The sequence below is a fragment of the Amblyomma mixtum genome, chromosome 3, assembly GCF_055824585.1.
Source record: "Amblyomma mixtum isolate Tamu chromosome 3, ASM5582458v1, whole genome shotgun sequence".
In the NCBI taxonomy this organism is placed as follows: Eukaryota; Metazoa; Arthropoda; class Arachnida; order Ixodida; family Ixodidae; genus Amblyomma; species Amblyomma mixtum.
The window spans coordinates 31,540,734-31,554,464 of NC_143014.1; the positions used below are offsets into that span (position 1 = coordinate 31,540,734).

The window sequence follows — 13,731 nt, forward strand, 5'->3', positions numbered from 1 at the left end:
CTGGTACGGCTCTTTCTGTTGAGTAAACAAGCTATATTTTCTAAAAAAGCCCAAACATTCAGAAAATATTAGTTACCACGCAAATATTCCTGATCCGGTCACGAGCTGCTAACAATAATAAAGGCTTAATGACAAATGAATACAAAATGCTCCAAGTCACCAGGGCGGCCATGTAAGCAGAATCAATCTGACACTACAAGCCTGCATTCAGTTATCACACAGCAAGAACTGTGACATCTGAGGAGTAACAACCAGTCAACTTTGCAGCTGCATTTCGCAGGGATGCTGGCCTAATTTTTCTTTATGTCAGCTCTTGGCTAGGAATGGCATTAAGCTCTAAACAACCACTCCTGCTCATCAGCAAGGCAGACGCAGATAGGCTGTTTTAATTAAGCACACTGCCAGTGGAAAACATTCTATGAACATGTGCTGCACTGAGAGACAATATTGTGCTTCTTTTTCACTGGGAAGTCATCATCTGATTGATCATTTGCCCGTGTCCTATATCAAACATTTTCAGACAATCAACCACTCCATGTGCACAGTTCACTACCAGCAGCCTGCCTCCAGTATACCTCTACACTGTGATAACAAACATGTCTTAATGTATAGCACAGGCAAAGTTAACTGTAGAGGCCATAAATACCCAAAATCTTTGCAAACAAAACTTCCTTGTCATAGGCATAGGTAGTTGCAACTGAAATGCAAAAACAAAAAAATCTTTTTCCGACCAGGTGAGTTTCCATTAACCAGAGGTAATCAATAGCTGCTAAGCCCTACTTGTCAAACTGCAGACGTTACATCTTGCCTCCTCAAGCTATTTAATAAATTGTGTAGTCCCTGTCATTCAAGTCCATTTCTTTTTTTTTTCTAGAGCCAAAGACAACAATATTTAAAAAATTTTTTACAGTGGGTTCCCAAGATATGTTATGATCTATTGTACAGCCTAACCCAGATGCCATGAAGCTCGCAGAACAAGCACACCAACTGTCAGCTTTGTTAGATACAGCAGGTTTTGTTCGACATTAGTTTCAGATCCTTACTTTTAATTCATAACTACAGTTGAGATGTGCAATGCAAGCTTAAATGGTGAATAGCAGTTGGACATACATTCAGTTCTATGGCTCAACCCATAGTCATTAGCCCAATATTTGTGTCAGCCAGCAAGACCAATGTGATGACTGGAAAGTTGGAAGAAGGCTGATTGTCATATGCAGTCACTGAAATTTTGAACGTCAAGAAGGAGCCTTCACATTAGCACAACAAACAATGCATTAATGTTTGCAGTCTGTGAATTGAAATGTTTTGATATGTGCAGTCAGTGTTTTTTCACAAAAATATGGCACACCACATGTGTTTGTTTAATACGCTTTACCCCTTTCACTGCTTCAGCCATACTAAGTCTGCATTTAAGATAAACTTTAAAGTTGAAAAAACTTTTTTTTTCTAATGCATGTATCATGCAAAAGCTGCATGAGCCTTCCTACGTTATAATGCACAGTTACACGTTTCAAAAATATTATAAGATGATAAAAAAAGTCACAACACAGAAAATTTTCAACTCTGCATCCAAGGCAAAAAAAAAAGAAGATAAACTGACTTCAAGGAAGCCATAGATTAACTACGCTAGGAGACTCAAATGCAGAGCAGCTTGAAGAAAGTAACACTTTTTGAAAATGTTGAAAGGCGACAAGCTGTAAAGATTGGTGAAGTGAACTATAGGAAATAATCGATCCACAAAGTGCACAGGGATTTTCACCCCTAATGACGACACGTGTACTGCATCTCATAAGTTCCCTGCAGCACTATGAATGGTAGAGACCCCTCTTCAGCCGTGTTCCTCTGTGCCTCATCGCCTGCACGTCATCTGCTTGCAGCTTACACAGATATGGTCAGAAAAAGAGTATAAATCAACACTATCTATGTACCTTGCATGCTATGTACGCTATGTATGTACGCTAAACGCAAGCATTTTGCGGGTAGTTACACCATTTGTACCATTTGCGCATTTAGTTCATAAAAGCAAATGAAGAAATGCGCTGCACTAGCACGGTGGTCTGGGTCAGTTGGTTTCTGTACATCGTTCAGAAAAATTCATAGCACAAATGAAATGCAGGCACAACAGCACAAATAAACAAAACAGGACAGTGCTGCACTTCCAACTGATTTTATTTGAAAAGATTCGAAGTTTATTTTAAATACACTGAGTTTTCCCGTGATGTAGAATCTAATCGCAGTTCTGCAGAAAAACCACTTCATCTTCAGGCAACAATACAGAAGGCATTCTGACGCAATTGTTACCTTCAGAGCGAAATCATTTGAACTTTCATTATCAAGAAGGCTGGTAACAATTGTGTCAGCATGCCTTCACTAGCAATGCTTGAAAATGAAGTGGCTTTTCTGGACAACTGCGATTAGATTCTCAGTCACGGAAACTCACTATATTTAAACGTCGAATCTTTTCAAATAAAATCAATTGGAAGTGCAGCACTATCCTGTTCTGTTCGTTCCTGCTCTTGCGTCTGCATTTCATTTGTTCTGTGAATTTTTCTACCCCAAATGAAGAAGCAATGATATGCTCAGCCTAGTGAGCCATCTATCTATCTGTTAAAACGGGATCCATTTTTGTCAACAAACTGACGCTCCTCTTTAGGCTTATAAGAGGAATCGTCACTCTAAATAAAAAAAAAATAAGGAAAATTACAGCTCAGATTTTGTTATAGGCAAGATGAGATGAAGTGAATGCTCAGTGCCCTACAGCCAGTGAAAGCACTGAAAACGGCAGTAACAACGAATCCAGCCCAAAGTAACAGATCTTACTTCAAAGAGTGCCGCCATTTTAGGAACAATATTTTAGTGTACGCAAGAGCCACGCAAACTAAACTTGGTGAAAGCATACGTACAGTGAACTACGCAGAATGCAATTTTGACTAATTTTTGAAGCACTAAGATTTTGAATCTGGAGCACTTCGGAGCATTAAAACATAGGTTTAGAAGCATTCTGGAGCTCTGGAGTATGCACCTTTTAGTTTTCAAATCTCTTAGGTTTGCAAACAACGCTAGAAAAGTTTGAGTGCAATGTAAAGATGCACTACACCACTAAGATTATAATTACTGACACATAGTCACACCTGAGAGGTCTCCAATTCTAAGTTTTACTGTATAATTCAAGAAGAGACGCCTTTGCAAAATATGTCATCCAATGTTTAGTTAACAGCCCATACATACACTGCACATACTTTCGAGCACAGCAACTCAAATGTGCTGACGTGTGGCTCCTCACTTTTCTTTACAAAGCTTAAGAAGCTTCATTATAGCTCCTCCACTTCAAAACCTTCCAGTTTTTCATCTATGTCAACCAGTTCAGTCACGCTTTCTTGTCTTATGCTTGCCTCACTAAAAAGCAATTAATCAGACTCAGTCACCTCCTTATGCTTGCAAGCCAGGACAATTTTGATCAGCCATGCGTATCGTGCATACCGGCAATGTAGGCTCTCTCCACAAGCTGTTGCTCCTCAGTAATAACATTTCTGTATATCAGGGACATATACAGGAACACTATAATCAGCAAAGACAATATTCTGGTAAATCCAGTGTGCCGTATACGTGGAAATAGCGATATCAGCCCGTGTGAACTATACCATCTAATTATGTTTGCATCACAAGTAACTGCAACCTTCGATCGTTTGACTCACACTAGGCCCAATCGGCTGGCCAGTCGGAATCGCAGTGTGTCAGAATCACGCCGATGAAAGGTAGATTCTAAAGATACGTAAGCCTAAGGAGATCGATCGGCCTCGATGCTTGTGCTGCTTGTGCTTTGTAAACGAGAGAGAAATGCACAGCGGCTCCAAAACTTCGCCTGTCCGAAGGCTACTCACGCATGCATACGGCACATAAAGTTCACCATGCAAGCCCGCGCAGACTTTCTTTTTTGTCCATTTATTGCAAACTTCGGTACCTAGGAAGGAATGCCGCGTGGCACTCATGTTCGTTGTAAATGGGCTTCAACGAACCTTAACCTTTTGATACGGCAGTGACATCTAAGGTTATGTCTGCCTGGATAGTCGGCACACGGTCCAATTTGAAAGCCGCAAGCTTGGAGCAATTCGGCACAATTTTCGCGATTCTTATCAGGATGGCGCAGTCTATCTGGTCTGGCGCAATTTGGAGCATTTGGCGCAATGGTGGGGTCACTGTACGTAACGTGAGTGTACGATAAGGCTCAATTTGAAATAGAATTTGGTGCATGAACAATCTATGAAGCATGCTATTTTTTTTTTATCGTACGCCATCACATATGCCCATTTCATACTCGCACTACATTCAGCATGGTCAGAACGCCACCTGTGCACTCATTGGTAATACAGCAAGGAACTACTGAGATGGAGTATAGGTACAGGTGCTCCAAAAGTGAAGCAGAGCATGCGAGTGGAGAAGAACTTACACTGCAGTGTGCCCTAGCGATGGATGCGCATGTGTACAGCATAGGTGCACATGGCATATCCAGATGACCAGTGCTACACTTTTTAAGTGTGCCTTAGCAGCACCCCGGGCAAGCAGAGAAATTTTTCTGCAGACTCATGCTCCGTTTGTTCGTACGGCAGTGCACCTGTGAATACATCAATGCTGATGGCATAGCTCGATGGCTCATCGATATTCTATAAACAATGGGTGTTGATCTGAAGTTTGATTTGGGCTAGCCAACTCCCTTGTGATCACTGAAGTAAAATGTCATTACACTGTTTCACTAAACTGGTTGTAAACAATGGGAGCTGGAGTGTGACACAGAGTTGTCAAGATTCAGGAGGCCTGACTCGTTTAAACCAAGCTTGCAATCAGAGCAAAGTACTGCACCCCTCTGCAAAACAGCGAGGACTAATGAGCGTGCAGGGAACACACACAAAAGAAAAAGGCAGAGGTGCTAATTAACCAAAGGAAGCACAAAAACCAAAATGCAATTTTATACTACCGAACAGCAAAAATTGAGCCTGGTATTTTTTTTTTTGCCACTGAAGCAATGAAATGAAAATGTGCCAGAAAGAACCCAAAATATGAATATAAATAAATTTCAGCTTCACATCTAATCAGACAAGAATTGTTGACACGTTAGTACCTAGAGATCAGTTCGAGCGCATTTTCCGTGCAATTAGTCTTTAAGGGGAGAAGAGGGCCTCAAAAATTTTGTTTATTAATTAAGTCACAATTATTCAAAATAGTCAAGGTGCATGTATTTTTGTGTGCTGATTCCAAACACGCCATCTTTTTAAAATGCAGAACAAGTCCTTGTGCGCCTATGTAATATGTTATGCAGCTTTTTGTTAAGAGCTCTTAAGAAATTTTGCAGCAAGGAACGCAATAAGGGTAAAATTATCATCCTGCCTATCATAAAACTTGAGTTGTAGGATTTTGAAGCTGCCACTTGATAAACAGGGATACAAACTTCTCTTCCTCTTTCTGAAGTGGTAAATTAAAAACCCTCTAACTTCTATGATAAGTAAGATGATAATTTTACCCTCATTGCATTCCTTCAAGAGAAGTCAATCACATGCATTTCAGCAAGTTCCTTGCAGTAAAATATCTTAAAAGCTATCGAGAAAAACTTGCATAACATATTACATAAATGCACAAGGACTTATTTTAAACGAAATTACATTACATATTTAGAATCAGCACACAAAAGTACATGTTCACTGAAGATGTCATTATTGTGGCTTCATTAATGCTCAACGACCCATTCCTCCCTTTAATTATAAAGCTAAGAATAAAGCCCTTAGCTGGACACAAATGGACCCAGTGGACAACAATTCTGAGAAGCATAGTGCGCTGCTCACTATCAGTTTCAGCATGAACGTGCATCGCTGAGTTATAACGCCTTCATATTCCTCTCATGCCTACAGTGTCTAGAACATTTCAGGTTGAGAAAAGCCATCCAGTTTCAGTTATGCTATCACCCATAGTCAAAAGTACCTATAATATCAATAGCCTCCCTTACTGTAAAATAATACAGCAGTAAAATAAAGACAAGACTTTTCACCACACTTCACAGTAAAAAAGAGTGCTCACTCCTCAGCCTACTTGCATAACATGCTACAGGTTTTCGGTGACAACACATGATGGTCACACTGACAGCAGCACCTTTAACCCCAGAAAAAGCCTCCTATGCAGCTGTCGCTGTACAGTAAAATTGATGTTTCTGATGCACACCTTGGTGTGGCTCTCATCAGCACAAGTATCATCCGTAAGCAATTTTTTGGCTCTGGCAACAAAATCAAATCTCACAGAGCTGTCATGCATCATGCAGACATAATGGCCAATAGTTATGGCCTTGTTATTCAGTACAGCATGCTAGCATAAAAGACAAATCAGGCACAGAAGGTGAAAGCAGAATTTCCATGGAAGAGCTACAAACAAGAATAGACTAGAGTACAGGTGATGTGTTTGCCCCAGACTCCCCACCAATGCAAGCACAGCTAGCATGATCATGAAACTTATTTTATAAGCCTGCACACTACATATGGGGATGTACCGAGCATGCATATTCTCATTTTGCATGTAATCATATTTCCCAAATAAGGATCATAAAGCAAGCAAACAAAAGTCTGCGGTTTCAGTCAAGGGCACATTTAAAGCACCACACAGTCAGAGGTAATGCATGCAATTGTCTACCTTTTCTTTCAAGTTGAAAGGAACTACCTGATCCGTGACAATTTGTACACATTTTCGTGCTACTGAAGCCATAATTTCTGTTCCATGTGAAAGACAAACAGTAGCTGTTAAAAACAAGCCCTTCAAGCAAGGGCAATTACAAGTTGTGCTTTGTTAGCAGGCAAGCTGTTTCTGAATTCTTGATCTGTGATTGACCACACTGATGGTCTCATGCAGTCGTTTTCTGTCACTCGTAATTTTTTTTTGGCAAGGCAAAAAAAAAAGAGCAGACGTGCACATTTGTTGTTGTCAAATATACATGCCGTAACTTCAGTGAGAAAAGCGAAAGTAAATAATCAATCTGCAACACATGTGGCAGGCAAAATCATGCCAAACACCTGTAAGGCTGCATTTTCCTCCCACGTTAACCCTTTCAGGTGCCATTTTTTGTTTTGACTGAAATTAATTATATTTTTGCCTAAATAGTATATTTAGGCCTCAAGAAAGGGAATTTGTTAGTTTTTGAGCGCGAAAGACCAGCGGGTAAGTTTTTACAACAATGTGCAGAATTCCATACAAAGTATCAGATTTGTTTAAAATAGTAACATCTAAATGTTCTCATGTGTCATGTGTCACTAGGGATCGTGGAATCACTTTGTGCTTCGAAGATGCACATTATGCTCAAAATTGAGCAAAAACAATCAATGTTTTCAGTCGCGGCAAAAACTGCCTGCACAAAAGTGGCGGATAAAGTGCTACCTGGCTCACTGTTACGTGAAATATTTACTGCGGTCGTTACATGGCACAAAAAACCAACTTATTTGCGACAAGAAGGCTGCTCAGTTCGACTGAAGCAATGACATAACAGCTAGATGCAATAGTCTCTCAGAAAAAGCTGTGAGTTTGCTATCTACACAATTGTGTACAAAGCGCCTGAAAGGGTTAAAGGCTGAGAGCATGGAGTAAGCTAGACAGGAGAGCCGACTCCAACTAACCGCGTGCATACAGGAGCCAGTGCAACTGGCAGGTCAGTTGTACGAAGCAGGCAGAAGCAGGCGACGAATGCGGCAACACAGGTGCACACAATAGGTTGTGTGCAGAGTAGCAAAGTACCGAATGCAATCGGTGAATGAATCTGGGTGGCCTCCAACTGACACACAATAAACACGACTACAGGCGGCACCATACAGATCAGCAAGGCAGCTGCAAATAAACTCTATTTCAGGACATGGAATAATTTAACATTATGAACGCTTAGCACACAGCAAAAGAAACCTCGAAAGTACACTATTTCATCCATGCATGTGGGTTACATGGTACTTCACCCATATATGCCAAAACTTTCAAAGTATATATATAAAAAAAATATTTTTCAATATAAAATGTTTATTTCACTTCATAATTCAGAATCATTCTTTTATTGGTGGAAATAATTTTATCAACACAGACTTTTGAGCTGTCCTAGGTAAATTTGCTACCTGTTACGTGAGGTAAAGCTTCAAACATTTGACATTGAATGTAAATACATTTTTCACCACCATGTTTCCTTAAGACAATGCAAAAAAATTATTTGTTTTTCTTGCAAAATTACAATGCACTAGCCGATGTGATCAAATTTCAAAAAGAACATCCAGAAAAGACTGGCAGATCTTTCTGAACTCACACAACACAACTCTTTGAAAGGAAAAGTTCAGACCCTTTTGAACCTATGCGAGCAGACGCAAGCTTTTACAGAATCAACTTTTGGAGTTACTGCAAAAAAAAGCAGTGTCCGACACGTAGGACGCTAGGCTTATATGGGTTAAAGGATCTTGCTACTCAATATATATACAACGCCATACATAAACACGCACACCAGAAATAACTGCCCTTTAGGCAGTATTTTAACAGTATGAGCTTGCATTATCCTACCCGACATTTCATACTATACTGAATTATTTAAGGTGAACCTCTGTACAGACTTACAAAAATCAATGCCCCGAGAGGTTTCAGGTCCCTGTGTGGATCGTGCCTCCTCAAGTACTTCAGTAAGCAATTAAATCACACCAGAAACTATGAAGCTTCACCCAGAAACAAGCTAACATCATCAGTAAAATTATGTCACAGCTTCAAACGTCTGTTGGCCACATCCAAACTCTAACTTCCACAACTCCAGCTCACCCAGGTACATTCCGCCTTCAGGAGCGAACACCTCCATAATCAATCACACAAGCTGCATATCGTAGTCTTTGCAGATAAGCAACATACAACAAAACAAAATTAGGAACCTACATTAAAAAACAGCAGCTCAGTACTGAACCACGCATAACACACTTCACTGAAAGATTGACAAATGCATAAGCTGGAGTGCCCCAAAAGCAGCAACACACTCCCTCAGTGTAACAGGTACTACAAAGCAACTGAGCAAAAGTCAAGGTTCACAGTGCTCAAGTGAATACAAGGCCTTACAAAAGGACTAATGGGATGCCAGTGGTCACAACAGTTTTAAACAGCGTGAACAACGCGCACATGTGCGTATGCGCACAGAAACACATGCAAGCATACACACACACATTTGCAAAGCTCAAAGGATGCTATGATGTGTAAATAAAGCACCCTCCTATTATGCATCATACAGTGCACAACTAAAAGTTATAAAAAAAATTCTGTAGCTTGCCTGAAGTTTTGGTGTGCCAACAGGATGTTTCTGTCTGAAAATGACCAGGCTGCTTGAAATTGATAAATTACTATTAACAACTTTAACTTCTGTTGTTATATTTTAACTTGGTAGGAGTAGGACCTTTTATCCACCCGATTCCTTTCACAGCACACTAACAGAAACAGTGTGATGATACTAAAGAAATTACAAGATCAACAATAGGTTGCCGAAAACAGTCCGCTTAATAGTCTGTAACATATAAAGAGTGCTTGAGGTCATTTTAAAGAAGACTATGATAATAACAACTGTAACTGTAACTAAGCTGCCAACGTAGAAAGAAACTGTACTTCGTGACAGTTGTATTCTGGTCATGTGAACTAAATACCAGCATACCTCTGGCAGTTAAAAGTGTAAGAACTGATCTTTCATTCGGCCAAATGGAGATTAACATCTATGTGGACATCAATGTGGCACTAAGCACCACTATTGTAAAACTTTCTACTGCCCAAATGTTTACAACGCTCTAATCTATTTCCAGCCTTATGAGCAACAATGTTTCAAAGTGATGCTCAAACACCCAGTACAACACACACTTTTGGTATTGCAGTCATTATTAAATTAACACAGAAACATTCAGCACAGGAAATGATCAAACAGAGGTAGTACAGTTAGATGCACACTGACTGCAACAAATGTTTCAGTGTTCCGAAACTCTGAAGCCAACCAGATAACAATGGGTAGTCCTCCAAGGTAGATGTGTTTAAATACCAAAATGCACATGTGAAGGAATGCCAACACCTGGGCCAACCTTACAGAGAAATGACAAAAACTCTGCAAGTCATCCCACTCACAATTTAACCATTCACAGGTTAAACGGTTGTGCACTTAGTATGTGCAAAAGCCAGAGCAGCATAGGTGAGTGGTATGCTGAAACAAGCTTATCTAATGCAACCAGATCACACATGAATCTCAACTTGTGCTTTGTAAGCATATTTTACACCACCTCCCACCAACCTTCGAGCTGCAGCTAAAACCGTTGCATTCAAGAGTTCAAAGGCCATTCTGCTTTGAGTACTTCCAAGTACTTCAAAGTGCATTAAATGCTCTGCATTGATAGGTAAGTCATACCTCCAGCCGACCAACACTAACAATAACAACAACACTGAATAAATGCCGGCCATTGTCATCACGTTACCTACCTTGAGCCTCCAGTCTAAATCCATGCACTATGTGAGGCACATAGTTCTTTGAGTATATCCTCAAATCTTGGTTTTGTCTATTTCACAAAAACTACAAAATCTCACTGTTCTTGATGCTGAAAACTGGCCCATCTCTTCATTACATATTGCCCCCCTGCCTCCATGGAAGCTACAATGCCAAATGTGGGCTTACTAATGATCATGACAGAAGGAGATAGAGATCTTCAGACCACAGGAAAACAAAAAAGCAAAGAGACATTTATCAACAGGCCATTTCCCACTCAAAAGCAGTAACCAACTGCGGACCAGGTTTGCAGAGGGAGTTCTGTAACTCTCCACAGCTATGCCACCAGGTGTGATGACAAGCTAACAGACATCTAAGAATGCCCATATTTTGCTCTAACACACTGAAAAGGATCTACCAACCACTACAACTGCTCCATGTTGGAGACGGCCATCAGACCAGGCTTGACCGCACAGCCCGATGTCCAACTGGAAGCACGACGCTGTCCTCTCTGACAGCAGTGTTTCCCCGCTCCAAGCCTTCAATGTAGTTCTCCCATGTCATTGTCGTGCCACCGTAGGTTACAGATATGCTTGGCACACCACTGCCACCCCACACCCCACTCGCAGTGGGCCAGTTGTTCGCAGCCGTTGCCTGATCAGATACAACACGGCATGCACCCTCCTCCTCCTCCTCCTCCTCCTCTTGCCGCCGAGCAATCAGCCGCTGAGCGTGCAATCGTTGGATGGCACGCTGCTGGAGCCAACGAATCTGAGCATCACGCAGCTGACAGCGAGAGCGCGCATCCTCACCAAACTGACCTGGCAGACCAGCTTCGTGCCGCTGGCTCAGCTGCTCCTGGTGGGTGACAAAGCGGCGCATGTCAACTCCCCGCGCCTGTGACGGGTGTGCCAAGAAGCGTTCAGGGATGCGAGAGACGGGGTTCTCATCACGCACAGGCCCACCAAAACCAAGTGCAAGCAGCAGCTCCTCAGGGTTCTCACGTCGGGCTTCAAGCAAAGACTCCACACTGAAACCAAAAGCATTGTGCACTAGCAATATAATTTTTATAAACACCTTTCTGTCCTAAAAAGGCCTATTCAGCATGGGCACTAAATATATAAACGGTTCATATTCAAACACAAAGGCACCAAACGTTAACCCTTTCGCTGTCGGGTGTTTCTGCCCGTGACGCACCCCCAGTGTCGCACGTTTCCGGGATGATGGTCCCGCTGTTTCAACATCAGAATCTGACGATGCGGAACTCGCCTCTTCCTCGGATGAGACGCTGTCCGAGTCCGAATCCGAGCTCGGCTCGTATTCAGACTCGGAAGAGCCACCGCTCCAATACGCAGAGGAAGGTCCCGCGCCGCTGTCCGAGTCCGAATCCGAGCTCGGCTCGTATTCAGACTCGGAAGAGCCACCGCTCCAATACGCAGAGGAAGGTACCGCGCCGTCAGCCATATCCGAAAGTAACCGCGCGCAGCGCTTTCAGTGGCCCGCAAAACAGAGAGAAATGGGACGCTGTATAATAAAGATGAGAGAGGGACATGGAAAAAGACTAAAACAAAGTTAGAGGAGCTTTACGTTTGCTGCTGCCAGCCGCAAGTGAGGGTGCGACGAGAGAGCGAAAGCAGCGATCAAGTCATGTGTCGGTTTCTTTGACTCTCGGAGTGGCAACGGAGCGCGCCCTTGAACTTGAAGCGCCGTAGCTCACACGCCGACAGAAGAAAAATAAAATCTGCAAAACAGCGGCAGATGGCAGAACAACCCTTGGACCCATAACCACACGCGCGCGTGTCATGATCCACGCGCGCGCGTGTCATTCACCACGCGCGCGCGTGTCATTCAGCAAAGAGAGAGGGGTGGGATGGCAGTCGCTCCGTACTCTTCAATACACGTACCAAAACAGTAAGGGGCGAAAATACGAACTTGTAGAAAGATTCAACAGATGGCGCGGCTAGTCCAAGAGCATCAGCTTTGCGCTCAAGCGCGAAATTTTGAACGCATGATACAGAACGTACCGGTACATCAGTGACACTGTGCGGGGGAAGCGCGAAAACGTACCGGTACGTCCGTGACAGCGAAAGGGTTAAGAAATCAACTAAATCTAAAAAGGAAACGAGCGCAGAAATTGAAAATTAGTTTCTGAGAAAAGAAGGAAAGGCGCTGTAATTGTCTCACATCTTGGTTGACAGCCAAACCATGCCGTAAGGGAAAGGAGGACGGTAGGAGTGAGAGAAGAGCGAAAGAGGTGCCAGAGTGGAGTTTTCCAGAATAATTTTGACCCCCTGGGGATCTTGCACTGACATCGCATACCACACGGGTGCCTTTTGCATTTCGCCTCCATCGAAACACCGCGGCCAGGTTCAAACCCGAAACTCTGGCTCAGTAGCCGAGTGTCCTAACCATTGAGAGGCACAACCCTGTTTTTACTTCTGATATCCAAGTGAAATAGCATGCCTTTTTGATTAACTTAAGCTTGCAATTACTTTTGGATTACCCTATCTCAGCTACACCTTTGTGACATTTAGCCTAACTCCAGCATTAAAAATGTCAGATATGTATAAAGGAACATATGATTATTAGAACTGCCAATTCAGCCCACTAAACCATACAGTGTTGTGGTGAAGAGTTCCTTCACAGATATAACAAGAAGTTATCACATATGTAATGGTGAGACCTGCATTTCTAATTCTGTCAACGTTACAGTGGTCAGGGTTCAGTCCCTTCAGTGCTACGCCAGAAATGTGGTTGCTCTGCTAACTGAAGCAAGCCCAACCCCCAGCCACTGAAGAAGGGGAAAATGAAGTTCTCGACAAACTCCAGCTCTCTCCAGTATGGCCCATGAGTAAACAACAAGACTGAGAGCATTGACATAAAGAACGCAGATGTGCTCCAGACCAGCCACAGCACCACTGGCAGATTCTGCTAATATCTATGACAAAAAATGAGCTTACAAGTATCAATACATAACAAGGCACATTTTTCCCTATCTTGCCCAGTTATCTTACTGGAAAATATCACAGCAGGTAGAAAAAAGTAAAAAAGCTGCAACACAAGCAGAGAAACAGCCTCTAAATACAATGATGTTCAATGTTAAAGAAAATAGCTAAGTTATTCCATCTAGTGCATTCGTAAATTGTGCTTCTCATGGTCACTCAACAAAGACACAAAAGCCCACTCAGAAAATGTACACTCTTGCAAGCCAAGAAATCACTAGGCACTGAAAGCACTACTAT

At 42.2% G+C, this 13,731-nt stretch overlaps 1 protein-coding gene across 6 annotated transcripts in view; it reads right to left on the reverse strand.

Moving 5' to 3' along the window:
• Positions 1-13,731, reverse strand: part of olf186-M (Ki-ras-induced actin-interacting protein-IP3R-interacting domain olf186-M) — a 53,736-nt gene that overhangs the window by 15,115 nt on the left and 24,890 nt on the right. For 4 of the 6 annotated variants that reach the window (XM_089578562.1, XM_089578561.1, XM_089578563.1 and 1 more), the window contains one exon: positions 11,302-11,519. In XM_089578562.1, coding sequence (XP_089434688.1) covers positions 11,302-11,519 — 218 coding nt within the window. The remainder of the gene's footprint in view (positions 1-11,301; positions 11,520-13,731) is intronic. The other 2 variants (XM_089578564.1, XM_089578560.1) reach the window with 1 other exon arrangement.